The sequence below is a fragment of the Phalangium opilio genome, unplaced genomic scaffold (genome assembly GCF_054372755.1).
Source record: "Phalangium opilio isolate 3A_F unplaced genomic scaffold, DU_Popi_V2 ptg000045l_1, whole genome shotgun sequence".
Classification (NCBI taxonomy): Eukaryota; Metazoa; Arthropoda; class Arachnida; order Opiliones; family Phalangiidae; genus Phalangium; species Phalangium opilio.
Window position 1 is genome coordinate 7335919 of NW_028324168.1, and position 17784 is coordinate 7353702.

The window sequence follows — 17784 nt, forward strand, 5'->3', positions numbered from 1 at the left end:
CTAAGGTTTCGCGGAAACTTCTATCAGGTAGGAGGGTAGTTAGACGGGGGAAAAGGTTTTGGAATGTGAATAAACATTTGAGAAAGACAGTAAAGAGAGTGAATAGACCAAGAAAGGTGAAAGTTTAGGCGGTGATTTTTTTTACGTTGTGAAAAGGATACGAGATGGAAAAGCGTAGAGCAGAGGAGACACGAAACAAGGGGAAAGATTGGGGGAAAATTCGAAGCATTTATTATAATAGTAAAAGCCCGGGGTCCTACGCTAGTGTCGCTGCTCTCTTTAAGGAAGCGAGGAATTTTGGTTATCGGGTACGAGATGTTAAAGAATTTCTCAAACAACAAAATGTTTATACTCTACACAGACCAGCTAGAATTAATTATTTGAGACCGCGAGTTATTTCATTTGGTATTGATCAAATTTGGGGTTTGGATTTAATCGATATGCAAAGCTTAAAAAGGTATAATAAAGGGGTCAGATATATTTTAGCTTGCGTGGATTATTTTTCAAAATGGGGTTCGCTAGTTCCGATTAAAAATAAGAGGGTGGAGACGGTGATTCAAGCTTTTAAACATATCCTATTAAAAAGCAATCGACACAAACCTAAATTAGTTACTAGCGATAGAGGTTCAGAATTCGGTCCTCGTTTCCAGATATATTTAAAAAGTAAGGGTATAAAATATTATACAACGTTTTCGGAAATGAAATCGTCCATATGTGAAAGGTGAGACTTTTTATTAAATGGAAGGAAGCGTCTAACTTGGGTTTTTTTATATAGATTTATACAAACTATGAAACATCGAATTTACCAGTATATGACAGCGAATAACACGTTTAACTACAATAATGTATTACCGAATTTAGTAAAGGCTTATAACGACAGTTTCCATAGAACAATCGGAATGAATCCTAATGAAGTCAACAGCGAAAACTCTGCAGAAGTTTGGTATAGAATGTTTGGTAAAATCGATTTCAGCCCCCCTTTAGATTCGGAAGATATATACGTGGGAAACATTATTAGAATTTCCAAACAAACAAACGTGTTTAATAAAAAATTCAAGCCAAGATGGAGTGATGAACTATTTAGAGTGCTTGAGGTTTTAAATACGCAACCGAGGACCTATAAGATTGAAGATCTGAATTCTCGGTTGATCGAGGGCACTTTCCTTCAACCGGAAATGCAAATTGTGGGGAAAGATTTGAATGATTGCGTTTTCCGTATTGAAAAAATTTTAAAAACGCGTAAAAAATCTGATGGTACTAAAGAACATTACGTTAAATGGTATTCGTATGACGAATCCTTCAACTCGTGGATTAGCGAAATCGATTTAATAAAGAAAAAATAATAATCATGTATAAATATCGGACACGGAACATCATTCCATCCATTGTTAAAAATGAACTCGTGCTATCTGAAGTTTCGTCACCCTAGCAACTACGCTATTTACGGACCCAGTTTATCAGGTTACGTCAATTTCGTTGTTTTTACAATTAATACGATAGTTATTAACTTTAAAACTTAATTTCAGGTAAAAGCACGTTCGTTTTTAAATTACTACGTAATCACGAGTTTTGCATAACCCCGAAAATACAGAGAATAATTTATATGTACGGTTCGTATCAAACCGAGTTTGAAAAGTTACTAAAGGAACTTCCAATTTTGGAATTTGTTAAGGGAATCCCCGATGATCTTGAAAATTTACTAGACTGTAATGTAAATAACTTGATTATTATCGATGACCTTCTAAACGAATTGAAAGACAATAAAACTGTCGGAAATTTATTCATTAAAAATGCGCACCATAAAAACGCCAGCTGCATATTATTAAGTCAAAATATGTACAAGCAAGGTTGTGTATGGATTTTATTTGTGTATATGTTATTACCATACTTTGAATATGTCTAATTTTTTAAAGGTTCCGTAATGAGAGATATCAGCCTGAACACGCATTATTTAATTTTGAAGCGAATGATGCGTGATAAGAATCAGATTGCTACGCTTTCCAGACAGGTCTTTCCCAAACAACCCAATAAATTATTGTTGGCGTATGAGGATGCGACTAGTTTATCGCCGTACGCGTATCTAATTCTGGATCTCAGGGTGGATTGCCCCGATGATTTGAGGTTAAGAGGACACGGAATTTTGGAAGATCTACCGATGATATTTTATAAATAGCTATATTTAACAATTAATTTCATCATTATGTCGAGAACATCGAGGAGATTTAGTAGTCTAAACGGTCTTCCTCTAAGAGGGGTGGACTGCGTAAACGATCCGCAACTTAAATTCATATGCCAACTATCAAGCAACTTAAAAAAAGGAAATGTTATCATAGATAATAAAACAAGGAGAAAATTAGTCAAGTACAGGAATTTGATACGTAAACTAGCTGATAAAAATATTTCGTTAAAAAGAAAGAAGTCTCTTCTGAAATTGAAACAACACGGGGGTTTTTTTCCGCTAATTTCTTCGCTTTTACCGAGCATTATCAGTGGTATTTCTACATTACTCGGACAATGAATACTCTTCAAAAATTAATTCTCGTCCCATATGATCAAATTCGATCAAATCAAGATCTAATTAACAATGAAATGACGGACCTTGACCGGGAAATGTTCACGGTAATTCGAACAAAAGGTCTTACATCGAGAGAAAAAACTCGACGGTATCAAGAATTGCTTCAAAGTATCAGTTTTCTAAAAAACACATTGTTCCGAAAACGGTTAGCGTTAGCAATCTACCATCAACCCCACCGAATATACAATCGTCACCTATAATTATTCATTCTAACCCTTCCACCTATACACCTCCTCCAACTCCTCCTCCTCCCCTTCAAACCCCAACATTTCAAACTAACGCAGTTCAAACCCCCGCAGCTTCGACTTTTACTCCCACTAACACGAAACCAATCGTAAAAAAATCACGAAAATATAATGTCTCGGGTAAAGTGAACAGAAATACCGGTCAAGAACCGATTATAACTAGAAGCCAGACGGAGTTATTGGAAAAGAAGAAACCACCGACTATGGTTAATAAGAAAACCAGAAAAAAAGTTGTAATAACTTCGCCCCCAATTTTAATTGATTGGGATGATGAAGATTTTTAAAAATAAAATGTTGTAAAAAAAAAATAGAGACTTTCCATTACTTGTTTAATATTTAATTTATTTCAATATTCAATTTATTTTATATATATATTTTTTTTAAAATTTTTATTTTCCATGATATTATATGTGTATATATATATTTTTTTTTTTTTTTTTAAATTAAATTTTTTTTGGTTACACTCCGCTGCCGCTACCCCGGCTCTCGAAATAGTCTTTAAAAATGAAAGCCCGGGCCCGTTCATGTGGTAGGATGAACGTCTCTAACTTCATCACCTAGTGAAGAAATAAAGGAAACATGGAATAATGATGTAATTAAGCGAGAGAGAGAGAGAGAGAGAGAGAGAGAGAGAAACATACCTTTACAATACTATTTTCACCCCCAATTCTTCTAACGAGCCGGTCCAGGTTCGGATGGTAAGAGACGGAGACATCTATGGACGATATCTCCGGTCGTAAGTCGAACTTGATTACAAAACCCACATGTATCGATCGCACCAAGATCTTAAATGAATAAAAACGTTGTTGTGATATTTAATTTTTAATATAAAAATGAATCAATTTGTTAAATTCTTACCTCCAAATCCCTGAACGTGAATTCAGGTAGCTCATCTCGTCCAGGTATTGGGCCTAATGTGGCCGTGTACCGTAGGATAGCTCTAACTTCTTCACCGACGGCGATTGGGGTGACAGTCATTTTCTATCTTAATGTTACTATCTCTAGAAATACTATTCGAGAATGATGGTTCTAGAAGGAAGGACCGATACTTTTATACTCGCTGGAACGAATAAATTAGTATAGTATAATACATATACAATCTGAAAGAATTCAAACTTACCTAACTAGTTTCATACGTGGTCAAATAGGATATTTAAAAATACCATAAACTCGTGTTTTCTACGATAAATCACGTAGGACTTATTTCCGTAAAATATCCGATATACATTAAAAACCGAGGAAATGACTATCCACTATTAATCCACCCGCAAAGCTTAATCCGATACCTATAATCCTTATTGATGTAATTTAACGTTTTTATCACTAGCTAATCCCACCTCGAAATAGTTTCGTATGTGGGTCAAATAGGATATTTAGTTTCTATGGTAGATCATGTAGGACTTATCTTCATAAAATATCCAATATACATTAAAAACCAAAGAAATAACTATCCATTATTAATTCACCCACAACGATTAATCCGAAAACACGTCCTCGCATGTAGTTTCGACGTTTATTAAAATGAAAAAAGTTCGTTTCGACAATATATCCGTAATATATTATATTGAACGTGAAAATAGAATAAACTATTTCTTATACAATGTCATAAGATTTAAGCATCTTATTTCCGTCATGAATTCGAAATTGGGTCCGATTTTTAAAAAAAAAAAAAAAAAAGTTTGAGAGTCCAGGAAATCGGAACTAAAATCACATAAGAGGAAAGGTTGAGGTTAGAAGCTTTCATTCTTCTTCAATTAGTCAACGCGTGAACAACGCTAAAAATGGCTCAAGAATCACTATTTTGGTAATTGGATGTTTTTCATTTTACCGAATATTCTGTTATATTTATATAGCTTTATATAGTGTTAATGATTTGCTTCCAATTACAGCCCGGATCTTATACAATGTTGTAAGATTTAAGCAGCTTATTTCCACCACGAATTCGAAGTTGGGTCCGATTTTTTTTAAAAAAAAAAAAAAAGGTTTGAGAGTCCAGTAAATCGAAACTAAAATCACATAAGAGGAAAGGTTGCAGTTGGAAGCTTTCAGTCTTCTACAATTATCCAACGCGCGAACAACGCTAAAAATGGCTCAAGACTCTCTAATTTGGTAATTGGATGTTTTTTCATTTTACCGAATAATCTGTTATATTTATATAGCTTTTTATAGTGTTAATGATTTGACGTCCAATTACAGCCCCGATTTTTACAACATGGACGTAGCCGATCCCGTGTTTCATGACAATAAAAGTGGCTTTGACATATTGTTTAAAGCGCCATTAGGATCAACATATAGAAAGAAAGATGGAACTTTGGTCAAATACGCTACTATTTCCAGACAAAACAACAATGGGAATATGTTCTTAAACATACGCTCTTTCCGTTATTCGTCTGAAATCGGAAGATGGTTACCAACACATGATGGCGTAGTTTTGACCGACACACACATCGTGAAACTTAATGAAGCGAAAGAAAATATCAGACTTTCTAAATCATTTAGAGGTCATAACAATTTACTTTTGACACCCGCTCAATTAATATACCCACTGTCGGACCATAATAACGATGGAGCGTGGTTAACTGTTTTAAACGCAGGTGTTGAACATAATGTCGCTATAACACGTCAGAAAAAAAAATCATGTAGTATAACCGGGATAATGATGACCCCTGACGAATGGAATTATTTAAAATATTTAATTCCAACTATACATTTCATATTTTTCCCACCTAAATTGACAGGGGACTTTGAAGCCCAACAAACGTTGGCGTATCTCCTCATAAGGGAAATAAATAAAATAGCAGAGAATTCGTGTGTTGGTTGTCAAAACTCATACGAAAACCAACTGGGCCATCAGTGTGTGACCCTAGATTGGAGTGATAGGGTTTCTTCGTTCTATGATCAGGCCGTCCAAAATTTACAGATGAGCGAAGTATTAAATTATATTAACTTTTACCAAAGAGTTTTAAGACGTGCCCCCGGAAACGCTCAAGAAACTATCGACATTATTAATAGTTTGTTAAAGTTAGAAGACTTTAAAACCGACCTCATGAATCAAAAAAATAAACAAGTTAAAATTTCTTCTCGCTTCTTCACTAGTTATGAAACTGAAATTAAGTATTAATTACCATTTTAAATTTTTAATTGTGTTTTGTAAGTTTGTTGGTTTTATAACAACGTAATTATATTTTTGATATTGCATTTGCAATTCGGGAAAAATATCGGTTTTTATTCAGGTTTTTTAATCATGATTCCCCTTGTGGAAAAATTTTGGTGTGTCTGTTTTATATCAATAAACATATTGAAATCTATATATGACGACTCTTTTTATTTATCCTGATCATAAGATGATACGACTCACATCATAATGGACGCGTTTTATATTCATTGTATATCAACCGCGTCTTTGGATGTTTTCAATGACAATTCTAGTAGTAAGTTTAAGATTTTATTACCAAAAGAAATACATTTACACGGGAACTACGAGTGTGGGTTGAAAGAGTTGATAATGCCTTTGCAATATGAAAATGTCCCGGATGACTGTACCCATTTTCACTTAGTTTCATCTGAAAAAGTTATTGAAAATTCCTCAACACACGTCATGGACTGGGAAAAATTTGGGAAAGGTAAACGGTCCGCGGGGGGGTATGAATTATACAGACTTTTAGAGGAATGGCTTCACAATCTCGGCTACAGTAATTCCGACGGACGATTCAATTTTAGACTTTTTGAAAGTAAAAGATTTACTACAGATTCGAATTCTAAAGAGATTAAAACTATAATGAAAATGTACGCTGAAATTGAAGTTTCAAATGGGGTTTTGGTTAAATTTAGTCCTGAATTGGCTAAATTATTACGGTTTAAAAGTAAAGAGGATAATGAGGGTTGGGTCGTATTTCGGGGGATAGTTAGGTCTGATGAATTACCGCATGTTGAGGACATGGAACCGGGGGTAATTATAGACTCCGAAACGTCATTAATTTGCGAAACGCAGAAAATTTCCCACATAGACGAATCTCTCGAACTCAATATCACACCCGGCTACTATGTTAGTATAGAAGAGATTTATAACTCCATGATCCAGGTAATTCCCCGTGAATTTAGAAATAAAGTAACAATATCTAAATCGTATGATGGGAAAACACGGATAGCTACTAGCGAACCCGTCTCTATAAAATTCCCCGAATCACACCCTAATTTGGCGTACATTTTAGGTTTCAGTTCAGATCAGATTAACGTGAAACTCGAAGGTCTAATTCGATCAAACCGGGTACACGATGTACGATCCGGTATTCAAAATTTCCTAATTTACTCATCTCTAGTCGAAGAAAGCCTGTACGCTTCAACAATGGCTCCAATTTTACGGACCGTCCCCATCCCGCGAAATCTCGAAAGAGAGGAGGTTTTAGTGAAAAGTTATGATTTCCCCGATTATTATCCCTTAAAATGTAATTCTTTCGAAGCTATAGAAATCAATATTAGAACTAGTTACGGTGACTTTCTAAAATTCTTAAAGGGCAAAACCATTCTCAAACTCCACATAAGAAAAAAACCTTCCTCTTGAATATAAATAGGCTTGTCTTCCCATAAACCTATTTAATTCATGAATGACTCATAGTGTGTTCGGTACATAAAAATCATAATGGATTCTAGCGACAATCCTTATATAATATACTTTTCACGATACCATAATAGTAACAACCAGACTGGGGGAGATTTGCCATATTTTAGTTCCGTACCGTATTATCAACATGGTGGTTCGTTCGGTTCGGTTTTTCGATCACTATTTTCATTTTTAAAACCCATATACAAACCTATTGGTCGAGTTTTAAAAAATGAGGCGCTACGTGCTACTTCGAATGTGTTAGGGGATTTGGCTGAGGGCGCTAATTTCAAAGAAGCCGCTGTTAAACGATTGAAAGAATCAGGGATGAATGTTATAAATAATCTTCAATCCGGGAAGGGCGTATATAAAAGAAAAAAAAAACGTCGTAGCACCACATCTAATCCTAAGAGAAAAAGAACCAGACGTCTTCCAGACTACTTGGATTAAAAAACAAAAATGGCCAATAATACCACGTTACTCATGAGCTCGCTCGATTTTTTTTCCGAACCGGCTACAAATAATTGTTTGGACGCGAGTGAATGCGTTTTAATAAAACCATTGAGTAATTCATTTACCGCCGGAGTTCCGTTAGAATTCTTCGTTCATGGTTCAGCCGATCATTATCTAAAATTAGATGATACTTTATTATCAGTAAGCTTTAAGGTAGTTAAAGCCGACGGCGATAACCTTCCTAACGATGCTAAAGTGGTTACTGTTAACAATTGTCTATCCGCTTTATTTTCTAATTTAGATGTAGCCTTGAATGAGGTCAGTTTGAGTAGTGGTCTACCGACGTATAGTTATAAAGGGTATATAACAGATCATCTCAATTTCAATAGAGAAACCAAACGAACTCAAATGTCGACTAGATTATATACACATGAAAATGAAGGTTTAGATATTGACAACCTTTTTAACTCTACCACCTCAAACGGTTTAAAAAGGAGAATGCAAACTATATCTCAGTCGAAAATTGTAACTGTCTTCGGTCCAATTTACCATGAACTGTTCAATATGAATAAAGCCCTATTAAATGGGGTTTCGCTTCGATTAAAATTTAATCGAAACCCCGATGAGTTTGTTTTAATGACACCCTCAACCAATAACGATCAATATAAAATCGAAATTGTAGATAGTAGTCTATATGTTAAAAAATGGAAATTAAACCCCGATTTGGTTCTCGGACACATGTTAACGTTAGAACATAGACCGGCTGTCTATAACCTAAACCGCAGTGAGGTCAAATTTTTCACTCTACCTCAGGGGACTATCGAAACGTACAGAGACATGGTGTATAATGGTACCCTACCCAACAGATTAATTGTCGCAATGTGTAAGTCCACTAATTTTAATGGTAATATACACACCTCGCCTTACACATTCGAACATTTCGGTCTCACTCACTTAGAGTGTATAATAGATACTCGTCGGTATCCTTCCCCCGCATTTACCCCGAACTTCGCTGAGAAAAGATATCATAGAGAATATCTCAGCTTATTCACGGGATCTAATAATTATAATATTAATTCCGGATCGAATATAACATATGACGAATACGTTAGTGGAAATTCATTTTTCGTCATCCCTCTAACCGCCGATGAACTAGGGGGTTTGGAACATTTAGAGCCGATTAAGACAGGATCTTTACAGTTACTTTTAAAATTTAAAGCGGCTTTAACTGACAATATAACAGTCATTTTATTTTCCGAATTCGAATCAACATTGAAAATATCCAGGGACAGAGGTATTACGTATAATTAGACAACCCCTCATAACTGAGGAAAGAAAATGGATACCCTGCAGCTAGAATCTATTCTTTCCAAAATTTGCGGTAGAAAATTTTACGGGGTTTTCCCTTCCAATTTCATCGCTAAAAAAAGGAAAGGTGATTACTATATAGTTTTTAACAATCAAACGAGTGATCAGCCTGGACAACATTGGATTAGCTTGGGTGTCAAATCTAATAAAAAAGGGGGAAAAGCGATTTTTTTCGATAGTTTTGGGTTAGGACCCGAATCGTACAATTTGAAAATACATCATCTAGCGCGTCAGTTTCAAATACAAAATAAACAAATTCAAGACTTTAGATCTTCAACATGCGGACTATACTCAATTGATTTCATTCATAAAATGCAGAAAGGGTGGAGTCTGAAACGGATTATTAAATCCTATACAACATATCCTGTTTTAAACGATATTCTAGTTTGTTATTACGTTTATAAAATACTAAAAAGTTTTAAATGTTTTAAAAAAAATACCGTAAAGCGTCGTTGATTACTAGATTTTGTTATAAGAACCATCTACTCTATCGCTTCGAATTCATTCGGGAAAAATGCATTACATCGTTACATACACACGTTTTGAGGGGAGAAATGAATTCCAGTACATGGTAATCTATTGTCTTCAAATGCCATGTATGTTTACCATTTACTTCGAACATGAAACGAGTGAGAAAGGAAAAATTGCTCGAATAACGAAACAAAGACCTCCATTTGATGAGAAGATGATTCGGACGAGGGATTTTGAGTACAGAGATCAGGAAGAAATAATTGGAAAAATTATTCGCCCCGCAAGTACCATCATTCTCGAAAATATCAGAGATGGAGAAATTTTCAGTCGTTTGGGTCATGGACTTAATGCAACCATAGCTGAAACCCTCAAAATGCCCAGCCCGTCGCAACTTCTGGAGGAAAAGGCGAAATTGCACGTGGATAATTACTTACTTTGGGTGATGCGACAAATGAATGATATTAAAACCCCGGACAGCTTTTACCACGAACATTTATCTTTAGTTTTAAAGTAAAAACAAATTTGTAATTCATATTCCAAAATAAACAAATTTGATTGAAATATTTTTGTCTTTATTTAACACATTACAAGTTTTGCAGATAATTAATATTAAGTGGTACATAAAGTTTTTTTTTTTTTACCACTAACACCACCACCTCCCGATCTTTACATCATAAAAAAAAAACGGGGGACGCTTTTTTATTCGATTCTCGTATGAATTTAAATTCGTTATTTTCCAGTTGAGCCGAAACCGTTCATCCCTCTGGCGGTCATTTCAAGAGACTTGAGGGAAGAAAATAAGGTTATACTCCAATATAAAGTTGTTTTGAAAACGCGTAGTTTTACCTCACATACTAACAAAACAGGGGACACAATAACTTCACAAATGAGTTGAGCAATACGATCTCCCTTCTCAACGATAAACATCTCGTTTGAATGATTAAATAAGATAACCCCAACGTTACCAGTATAATCTCGATCTATAACTCCACCTCCGATGGAAATTGAGTTTTTCAACGCTAAACCCGAACGTCCGGCTGAAAAATTTAATTAACTTTAAAAATACACCCCTTTTTAGGATGATGGTTCGGGAATTAAAACCATACCAATGCGGACGTAGCAATTTGAAGGAGCACGTATTTGAAGATCTGTTTCTATCAACATAGTTGATTGAGCAGGAATTTCATAATTTCGAGGAGAATACAAATCAAGTCCGGCTGAATTTGCAGACCCTCTAGTTGGAATAATCGCTTCTTGAGAGAGCTTAACAACTTCCAACGTATTCATTTCAACGTTTGTAGTGTAAATACAAATTTTCCCATTTTCTCGAGTAAGATGGTATTTATACATAATCACGAGATAAATTTTCTTATGTCTTGTATTCCCAGAGGGGTTTTTTCTTTTTAAATCACATCCCCTCTTCCTCTAATACTTTAAAAAATAATCTACATTTTAGTTTTTATAGACCAGGAAATCGAACTGTCCAGACACAACATATTCGACTAATTTTTTACCACTAACACCACCTCCTGATCTTTACGTCGTAAAAAAAAAATTCTTTTTAAATCACATCCCCTCTTCCTCTAATACTTTAAAAAATAATCCGCATTTTAGTTTTTATAGGTCAGGAAATCGAACTGCCCAGACACAACATATTCACACCACCCCCTGATCTTTACGTCGTAAAAAAAAATTCTTTTTAAATCACATCCCCTCCCTCCTTCAATACTTAAATAACCCACATTTTGGTTTTTATAGGTCAGGAAATCAAACGTGTCCATTTTACCACTAACACCCCCCCCCGATCTTTACGTCATAAAAAAAAAAAACGAGGACGTCATAGAAAATACATAGCATGGGTTCCATATGGGTTCCCTATGGGTTCCATATGGGTTCCCTATGGGAAATAACATGGTGGTACTCTGGAAAACCCCATAGGTTTAACATGGTGGTTCCTGAGTTAGAACCCCCCTTTTCTCACTACTGACGTAAATCCTAAATCTTTATTCTTGAATGAAATTATCAAAATTAACCTAAGACCAACAAAACTTTCTTTTATTTGTACTTCATACTTCAAAGTGAGCGACTGCCCAATTTTCCCAAAACATGTTGGTAGAAACGTGAAATTAAGTTTCTTTTATCAAGGGGAACTATGAATTAACACTCAGCGTATTCCCCTATCTACTATAGTACCATTTAGTGTTAATCTAATCTTTCAAGGCCAAATTACCCTCTCCCGAGAATGCCGATTGAAATATGCTAATTTCGAAGTTTCCATGCCAGATGGTACACCATATACGACTTTTACTAGCGTTTTTCTTTCAAAGAAATTGTTTTAAAGTGGTTAAATAAGTATTAATTTGATCGGGTTTTAGATACGGTAATGAAATAACTGGAGATACGTGCTTTTTGCTCCAATACTATTCTTCACTTTTCACTCGTTTGCCCATCCACTTTCATAAGCGGTTAGGGTTAGCGCTATAACGTCAGAGCGAGACGAAGCGAAATTATACGTGTGCCAAGTAGGGATAGAGAGAGAGGAGGGAGAGAAGGGGGCGTTTGGGTAAAGAGGAAAGGAATCAACTTGGGTCGAAAACTCATTTTCGGAATCCAGTCCGTCCGGGCCTTTTTATTTCTCTCTTTTTTATTTCTTTTTCTTTAAAGCTAAACGGCGTAAAGCCTCTTTGGTGACAGATTAAGAACGGAAGAGAAAGAGAGAGAGAGAGTAGGGGGGAAACGAAGGGGAAAGTTTGTTGGCTGCTTTCAACCCCCCCCCCCCACCTCAAAACGGAACGGCCTTTTCATGTAAGTGACACCCAAGAGCTGAAAACATGAAATATCTATGAAGGGATTATGGAGGAGTATTTATCATATGGGAATAAATTGCGCCCCATGTAGATCATGGCTGGCTCATTACAGACCAGTTCAACTCTCCCTCCGTGTTCAACAGGTTTTACGGTGCAATGCATGTCCATGAACTTAACATTCGTAGCTATGTTCTATCATGCGCAGATAAAAGTTGTAACGTGTCTCAAAGACACGCTCATGAATAGAAATAATAATAAAAAGAAAAATCAATTAGGCGTGAAAGTCTATCCTTTTTCGATGCAGACGACGTTAAAATCTGTCATAATAGAGCGTGCGCATTTTTCGATCCGTCTCGCGCTCGCTAAAGTGCGAGATTGTCTTATATTTAATTACAAACGCTTCCAGCAGCGTATATCAATGAACAAGACGCGCCAAAAAAGAAAAAGGCTTTATAAGCCATAGAGAAAGAGAGAGAGAGTCCAAAGTTTCCGTGTCGGCGCCGTATCGCAGTCTCAGTCTCGTGGACTTTTTTGTTTTTCAGTTTATACGCATCCTATATCGGCACTTCCTTCCCTATTTCCACCGCTTGTCAAATATGAAAGCAAAAACGTAGTATCTTACATAATTTTCATATTACTAAAACAATGCAATTTATTAAAAACACAGTCTTGAACAACCAATATTTATTTTTTAGCCTCCAATTCTCGAAACTTTCAAGTATTTTTATTTGGAATAAATACAAAAATAGGGTTCGCCTAAGAAAATAGCGAAACCCATACATTTAAACCATTGTATTCCGTGTAGTAGTAGTAGATGTTCTCGACGCTGTTGTCTAAGTACGACCTTTTTTTATATACACGCTTTTCTCTCTAAGATAAAACACCCTCTGCTGCACCCTGAATTTTCTCGTATCGTCGTCGCCACGTCAGTATAAGATTAGCGATACGGAAAAGAGCGGGGGGAGGGTGCATGAGAGAGAGAGAGAGAGAGAGAGAGAGAGAGAGAGAGAGAGAGAGAGAGAGAGAGAGAGAGAGCGGGAAAAGTGGTATAGCGGCGGCGGTCGACTCTTTTCGGGAGTTTAGCTGCGGGCGCGAGAGAGGGATTTGAAATAGATGGGGGTGGGAGAAGGATGTTAGGGATAAGGAGGCAGATGAGGGGGGGGAAGAGAAGTAATGGATAGAGGAGCCCGTATAATTTATTCCTCGCGGCTTTTCCCGCGCGCAATTAAAGGCGGGAAAGTAAAAAGGGAGAAAACGCGCGCGCGTTTTGAGCACGCTGCCAGCCAGCGGACGACCGACGCGCCAACTACGAAACGAAATGAAACGAGAACAGGCGCGCCAGAACCTTGTTATTATTAGGGAAAGAACTAGGACTAAGTCCAAGAGACCAGCTAGAGGGCCTAACTATAAAAAGGTGTCGCGTACTTGCCTATTTAATTCAAAATCATAGAAAATTTATTTAAGCTGAAACTTTGGCTTCCAATGGGTAAATGTCCGACACCTCTATTTCCACGCGCTCCCCGTTTTTACGCTTCTTTTACAACTCACCGCTCGCTCGATGCTCCCCATTATTTTGGTACTTTCCTCCGGCGTATTAAAAGTCAGCGAATATTATTATTTCAGATATAAGATTCCCAGTTCGGACTTTGGATCCGACTCAAGAACTAACTAACTGGCAAGCGGCTAAGAATTCAGCCGATATTAGGGTAGGGAGTGTGTAATTTGTAATTGAATAAGTTTACGGATAATTAACTAAACAAAAGAGGTGTTTCGCAAGTTTGTATTGTAGGAGAGAAAATCATTATGATTGAAAATTAATATTAGATTTGATAAGGCTTAGCCTACAAAAACAATTGAGTGACTAGAGAATGTTTTAATTGTCATTATACAACGAGTAATACGCAGTAATTAAAAAAATAGTATTAATTAGTTTCAAATCCACAAAATATTTTAGAAACTATAAGAACCTATTATCATATTTTCCTTAGAAGTGGTAAACGATTGAGACGCTGGATGTTTTCGCGTAGTAGAAGCCTGAACACCCCTAGGAAACTCAAAAAACAATCTCCCTCTCGTACATCTAGCTTACATCATTTGATCCTCATGCAACAAAATATATGTGTATAAAAAAATTCTTCTATTGAACGGGCCGCGTCAATCTAAGAATACTCTAGAAACTAATGTAGGCGTTAAGGCAATCTCTATAGAGGCTGATTATCAAACTCGGCCTGATACCCAGTTTCCTGACGCGCCGGAGAGTTTAGATATCGCTATTTCTCCCGATTATCCGGAACGAGACGTCGGTTCGATAGACGCCCTTTCTCTATCATGGAAAATATACCCAGTGAATAGAAAGGAAACTCAATGGGCACTACCCCTTTTATCTCTTAGCTCAGTGTCATCCCCCTACTGGGATCATACAGTATCCCCTCTTAGAAAAGCGTGCCGCAGCACCCAGGGGGAGGGATACACAGTCTACACCCCTCTCTACCACCATTAGTCTCTACAAAACACTTGAGTGGACTTATGGGTAGTTTCCATTCCTCAAAATACATTTTCTTTGGTTCTTCTCTAACGATAAGGGCCCGGGGTGTAGAGGAAGAGAAGGGAGAGAGGGTATTGGTTTCAGGGGTCGTCTACATGCGAGTATAAGCGCGTGAAATCAGTGAGAGGGGGGGGGGAAACAGGAATGCCAACGGAAGAGGGCGTGTTCATGGATGCAGCGCGTCGATAGCGCCACCAAGTGTCGTCATGAAGCCTACATCCTCCTCTAAACCTAAAAGAAAGGTCAACTTTGGGTTTTGGGTTAGGCCTTTTTAGGCTTAGCTCTCACTCACTCTCTCTGTCTGAGTGTGAATATGGGGTGGATAGCTACCATTGGGACTAATATTACGACCAAGGCTTAGCGTAGTACGATGGGGGGAAGAAGAAAATTCATTAGATTCGCACCACTGCTTCTAGTGTTTCTATTCACGCTTCTGCGTGTGTGATAAGGTAATAGTATGATTTGTTTATTTGATTGTACAATGTAATAAAGTTATAGATAATTTCACGCGTCAATTTTGAGGTGTCGATAATATAGGCAGTTTTGAGAGGGGGCGTACATCTCTCCAAAAGCTAAAATGAATGACGTTGTAGTTCATAGAGTATTATAGTAAAGACCGAACGTTGTATTAAATAGTTTTCTGTACCCAATTTCGCCTCACTCAAACCTCGGGATGTTTAAACTTTAAATTAACCTTGATAATTCAATTGTACGTGCAGATTATGAACTTCAAAGAAACGTAAAAATAACGATTTAAAACGTTTCAACACAATGTTTGACAACAGAGCAGCGTGAGTGGAAAACAAGTAGGCGTGGAATTTACGCCTAAAAACTCATGTTTTTGTCATCAGTACCCCTTTTTCTTTTTTTCTGTTTTTTGGAAGAATGCAGCGGGGGTAGTTGGTTGGGGAAGGCGGGAAACGGGCGCTAGTTGTCATCGGTCTTCGAGCCTGCAACCACGCATACGCCAAACTTTTCTCTTTTTCCAACTCTTTGAACGGATTTTTATTTTTCGTATTCTTTATTTCTCGACAATGGTTTTATAAAGTCGATAAAAAAAGGATAGAGGGGAGAGTGAAAAGAGTAAAAAGAAAAAAAACTACGGCGAACTATTCCCGCCCATTGAATTAGAACGCCTCTCTTTTGAAAACGCGATTCCAGCGTTAATTAGGTCGACTGCATCAGCGGGACCAGGTTCAAAAACTCTAGTTTGCGATAGCGCGACTTAAAAGCGACTGAGACTGTGGCGCCATCCGTATAGAAGTTAAGCCTTGGTTGGGGGAAAAGTTTTTGGGGAGCGTGTGGCGATTAGTGATATATATTCTCTCTCTCTCTCCCTCTCTCTTGCTCTCAGGCCGAGGTCGCTAGCTCCGGCTCCGGGTTTTCCCTTTTTCTCCGGAAGACGGAATCTTATTATTACGGGGTAATCGCGTGCGAACCGGTTTTTTTTCGATTTTTAGATCAGGGCGCGCGCGAGTTGGTTGGCTTCGGAGAAATTGTACCACGGAGGGTTAAATATGGGAGTCGATACTAAAGCTAGGCCTACTTTCTTATTATTGAATTGTTTAAATATGTGCGTTTATACAAGAACAAAGGAATTTTGTACGTAACACTCCTAGCTTAAACTTTCTTGGGAGGCTTAGTCAAAGACCTGGCTGGATTTGGGCCAAGTCTCAACTCTCAATTAACAGTACGATTGTTTTTATTTCATATCCGATGTTTAATACTCCATTTCAAAAAATGCATGCGAAGTTTGGTTGGTTGGGGGGAATAAAATCCTTAATGGAACGCAAAAGTCGGTGGCAGGCTGTAGCGAGCGAGCGTTCCGTCGCTTGGTATGGCTCTGTCGTCGTGCAGTGGTGAGAGTGGTACGAGGCGTGACCAGTTGCATTTGGTCAGTCCTTCTTAACGGGAGCGGCCATGCAGACTAAACAACGGCCTTGTTTCGCTTCGCCTTGTAAACTTCTCGAAAAGCGATGGCAGCGAGAACGATTCGAAAAACATCGAAGACAAGTAAATAATACTCTTTTGCTCCTCTTCTTAGTCGCACCATGCACTCCCCCGATCTGTCTCTCGATCCAAACTCCCTCCCTCCTCCTCTCCACGGGGCCGTTCTTTCCAATTGCTAACTCTTCCAGAGCTCTATCTCTCCTTACGAGAGGATCCACACTCCCTTCTGTAGGAAAATGATCTGAATGAATGATTTTATGCGCGAATTTCAGCTAAATCGTAACTTTATACGGGATTTATGAATGGAAAAGGTAAATCGTTTCTCGAGCAACATTTATCTGTTGAGCCTTGATTATTAAAACGACGCCCGCAAACACCGTTTTATTTGTTCACTACCTTTACTAAATGACTGGTAAACATAAGGTGATTTGTACAGTACACAAAAACTGATCGAACACAAACGTTATAGTAAAACAACAACTAGTGTCGAACCTCTCGTTATCTCTTCTCTCCCTCGCAATCTTTCCGGATCAATAGAATCTCTATCGGATTTTTCTTTAGTGGCTGCGAGCGGAAGTTCTTTCAGTTTATATCCCGGAGTAAAAAGACAGAAAGAAAGAGAAAACGAGATCGTTTTCGTTTTTCTCTTTTTAGTTTTACCAATATCCAATCTCTTAGGCTAATTGAAACTATTTTTCTTCTTATCCCAACCACCCCCATTTCGATGATATTATTTTTATCATAAGGTATATGGCCAGGTATTTCACTTT

The 17784-nt window shown here is 37.3% G+C and overlaps 4 protein-coding genes across 7 annotated transcripts in view; 2 read left to right on the forward strand and 2 right to left on the reverse strand.

Moving 5' to 3' along the window:
* LOC149677211 (uncharacterized) overlaps nt 1-17784 on the forward strand; it is a 32787-nt gene that overhangs the window by 12447 nt on the left and 2556 nt on the right. Inside the window, exon 1 of one of the 2 annotated variants that reach the window (XM_089838237.1) lies at nt 15118-17077. The exons of the other annotated variant lie outside the window; for it this stretch is intronic. Within the exon in view, the coding sequence (XP_089694363.1) occupies nt 16985-17077 (93 nt within the window). The 5' untranslated portion in view covers nt 15118-16984. Of the gene's footprint in view, nt 1-15117; nt 17078-17784 lie in introns of those variants that run through there. 2 annotated transcript variants of the gene reach the window in all.
* LOC149677213 (uncharacterized) lies at nt 121-2666 on the forward strand. 2 transcript variants are annotated; one of them, XR_016366590.1, is made up of 3 exons: nt 121-721; nt 776-1461; nt 1592-2053. XR_016366590.1 is itself a non-coding variant. In XM_089838218.1 (3 exons), the coding sequence occupies exons 1-3, from the start codon at nt 1395-1397 to the stop codon at nt 2171-2173; spliced, it is 648 nt and encodes a 215-aa protein (XP_089694344.1). In that variant the 5' UTR covers nt 1241-1394; the 3' UTR covers nt 2174-2666. The 2 variants fall into 2 exon arrangements, 1 of the variants encoding a protein (XP_089694344.1); XM_089838218.1 differs by lacking the exon at nt 121-721 and having other exon boundaries at nt 1241-1461; nt 1527-1847; nt 1914-2666.
* On the reverse strand, nt 3253-3813 carry LOC149677214 (uncharacterized). The gene is made up of 3 exons (XM_089838222.1): nt 3679-3813; nt 3462-3605; nt 3253-3377 (listed from the first exon to the last, which is right to left on the reverse strand). Exons 1-3 carry the CDS (start codon nt 3796-3798, stop codon nt 3279-3281), a joined length of 363 nt encoding a protein of 120 aa, XP_089694348.1. The 5' UTR covers nt 3799-3813; the 3' UTR covers nt 3253-3278.
* Nucleotides 7025-11688, reverse strand: LOC149677215 (uncharacterized). Of its 2 annotated transcripts, XM_089838221.1 has the most exons (3): nt 10819-11688; nt 10559-10749; nt 7025-10495 (listed from the first exon to the last, which is right to left on the reverse strand). In XM_089838221.1, exons 1-3 carry the CDS (start codon nt 11060-11062, stop codon nt 10442-10444), a joined length of 489 nt encoding a protein of 162 aa, XP_089694347.1. In that variant the 5' UTR covers nt 11063-11688; the 3' UTR covers nt 7025-10441. The 2 variants fall into 2 exon arrangements, with proteins under 2 accessions (XP_089694347.1, XP_089694345.1); XM_089838219.1 differs by having other exon boundaries at nt 7025-10749.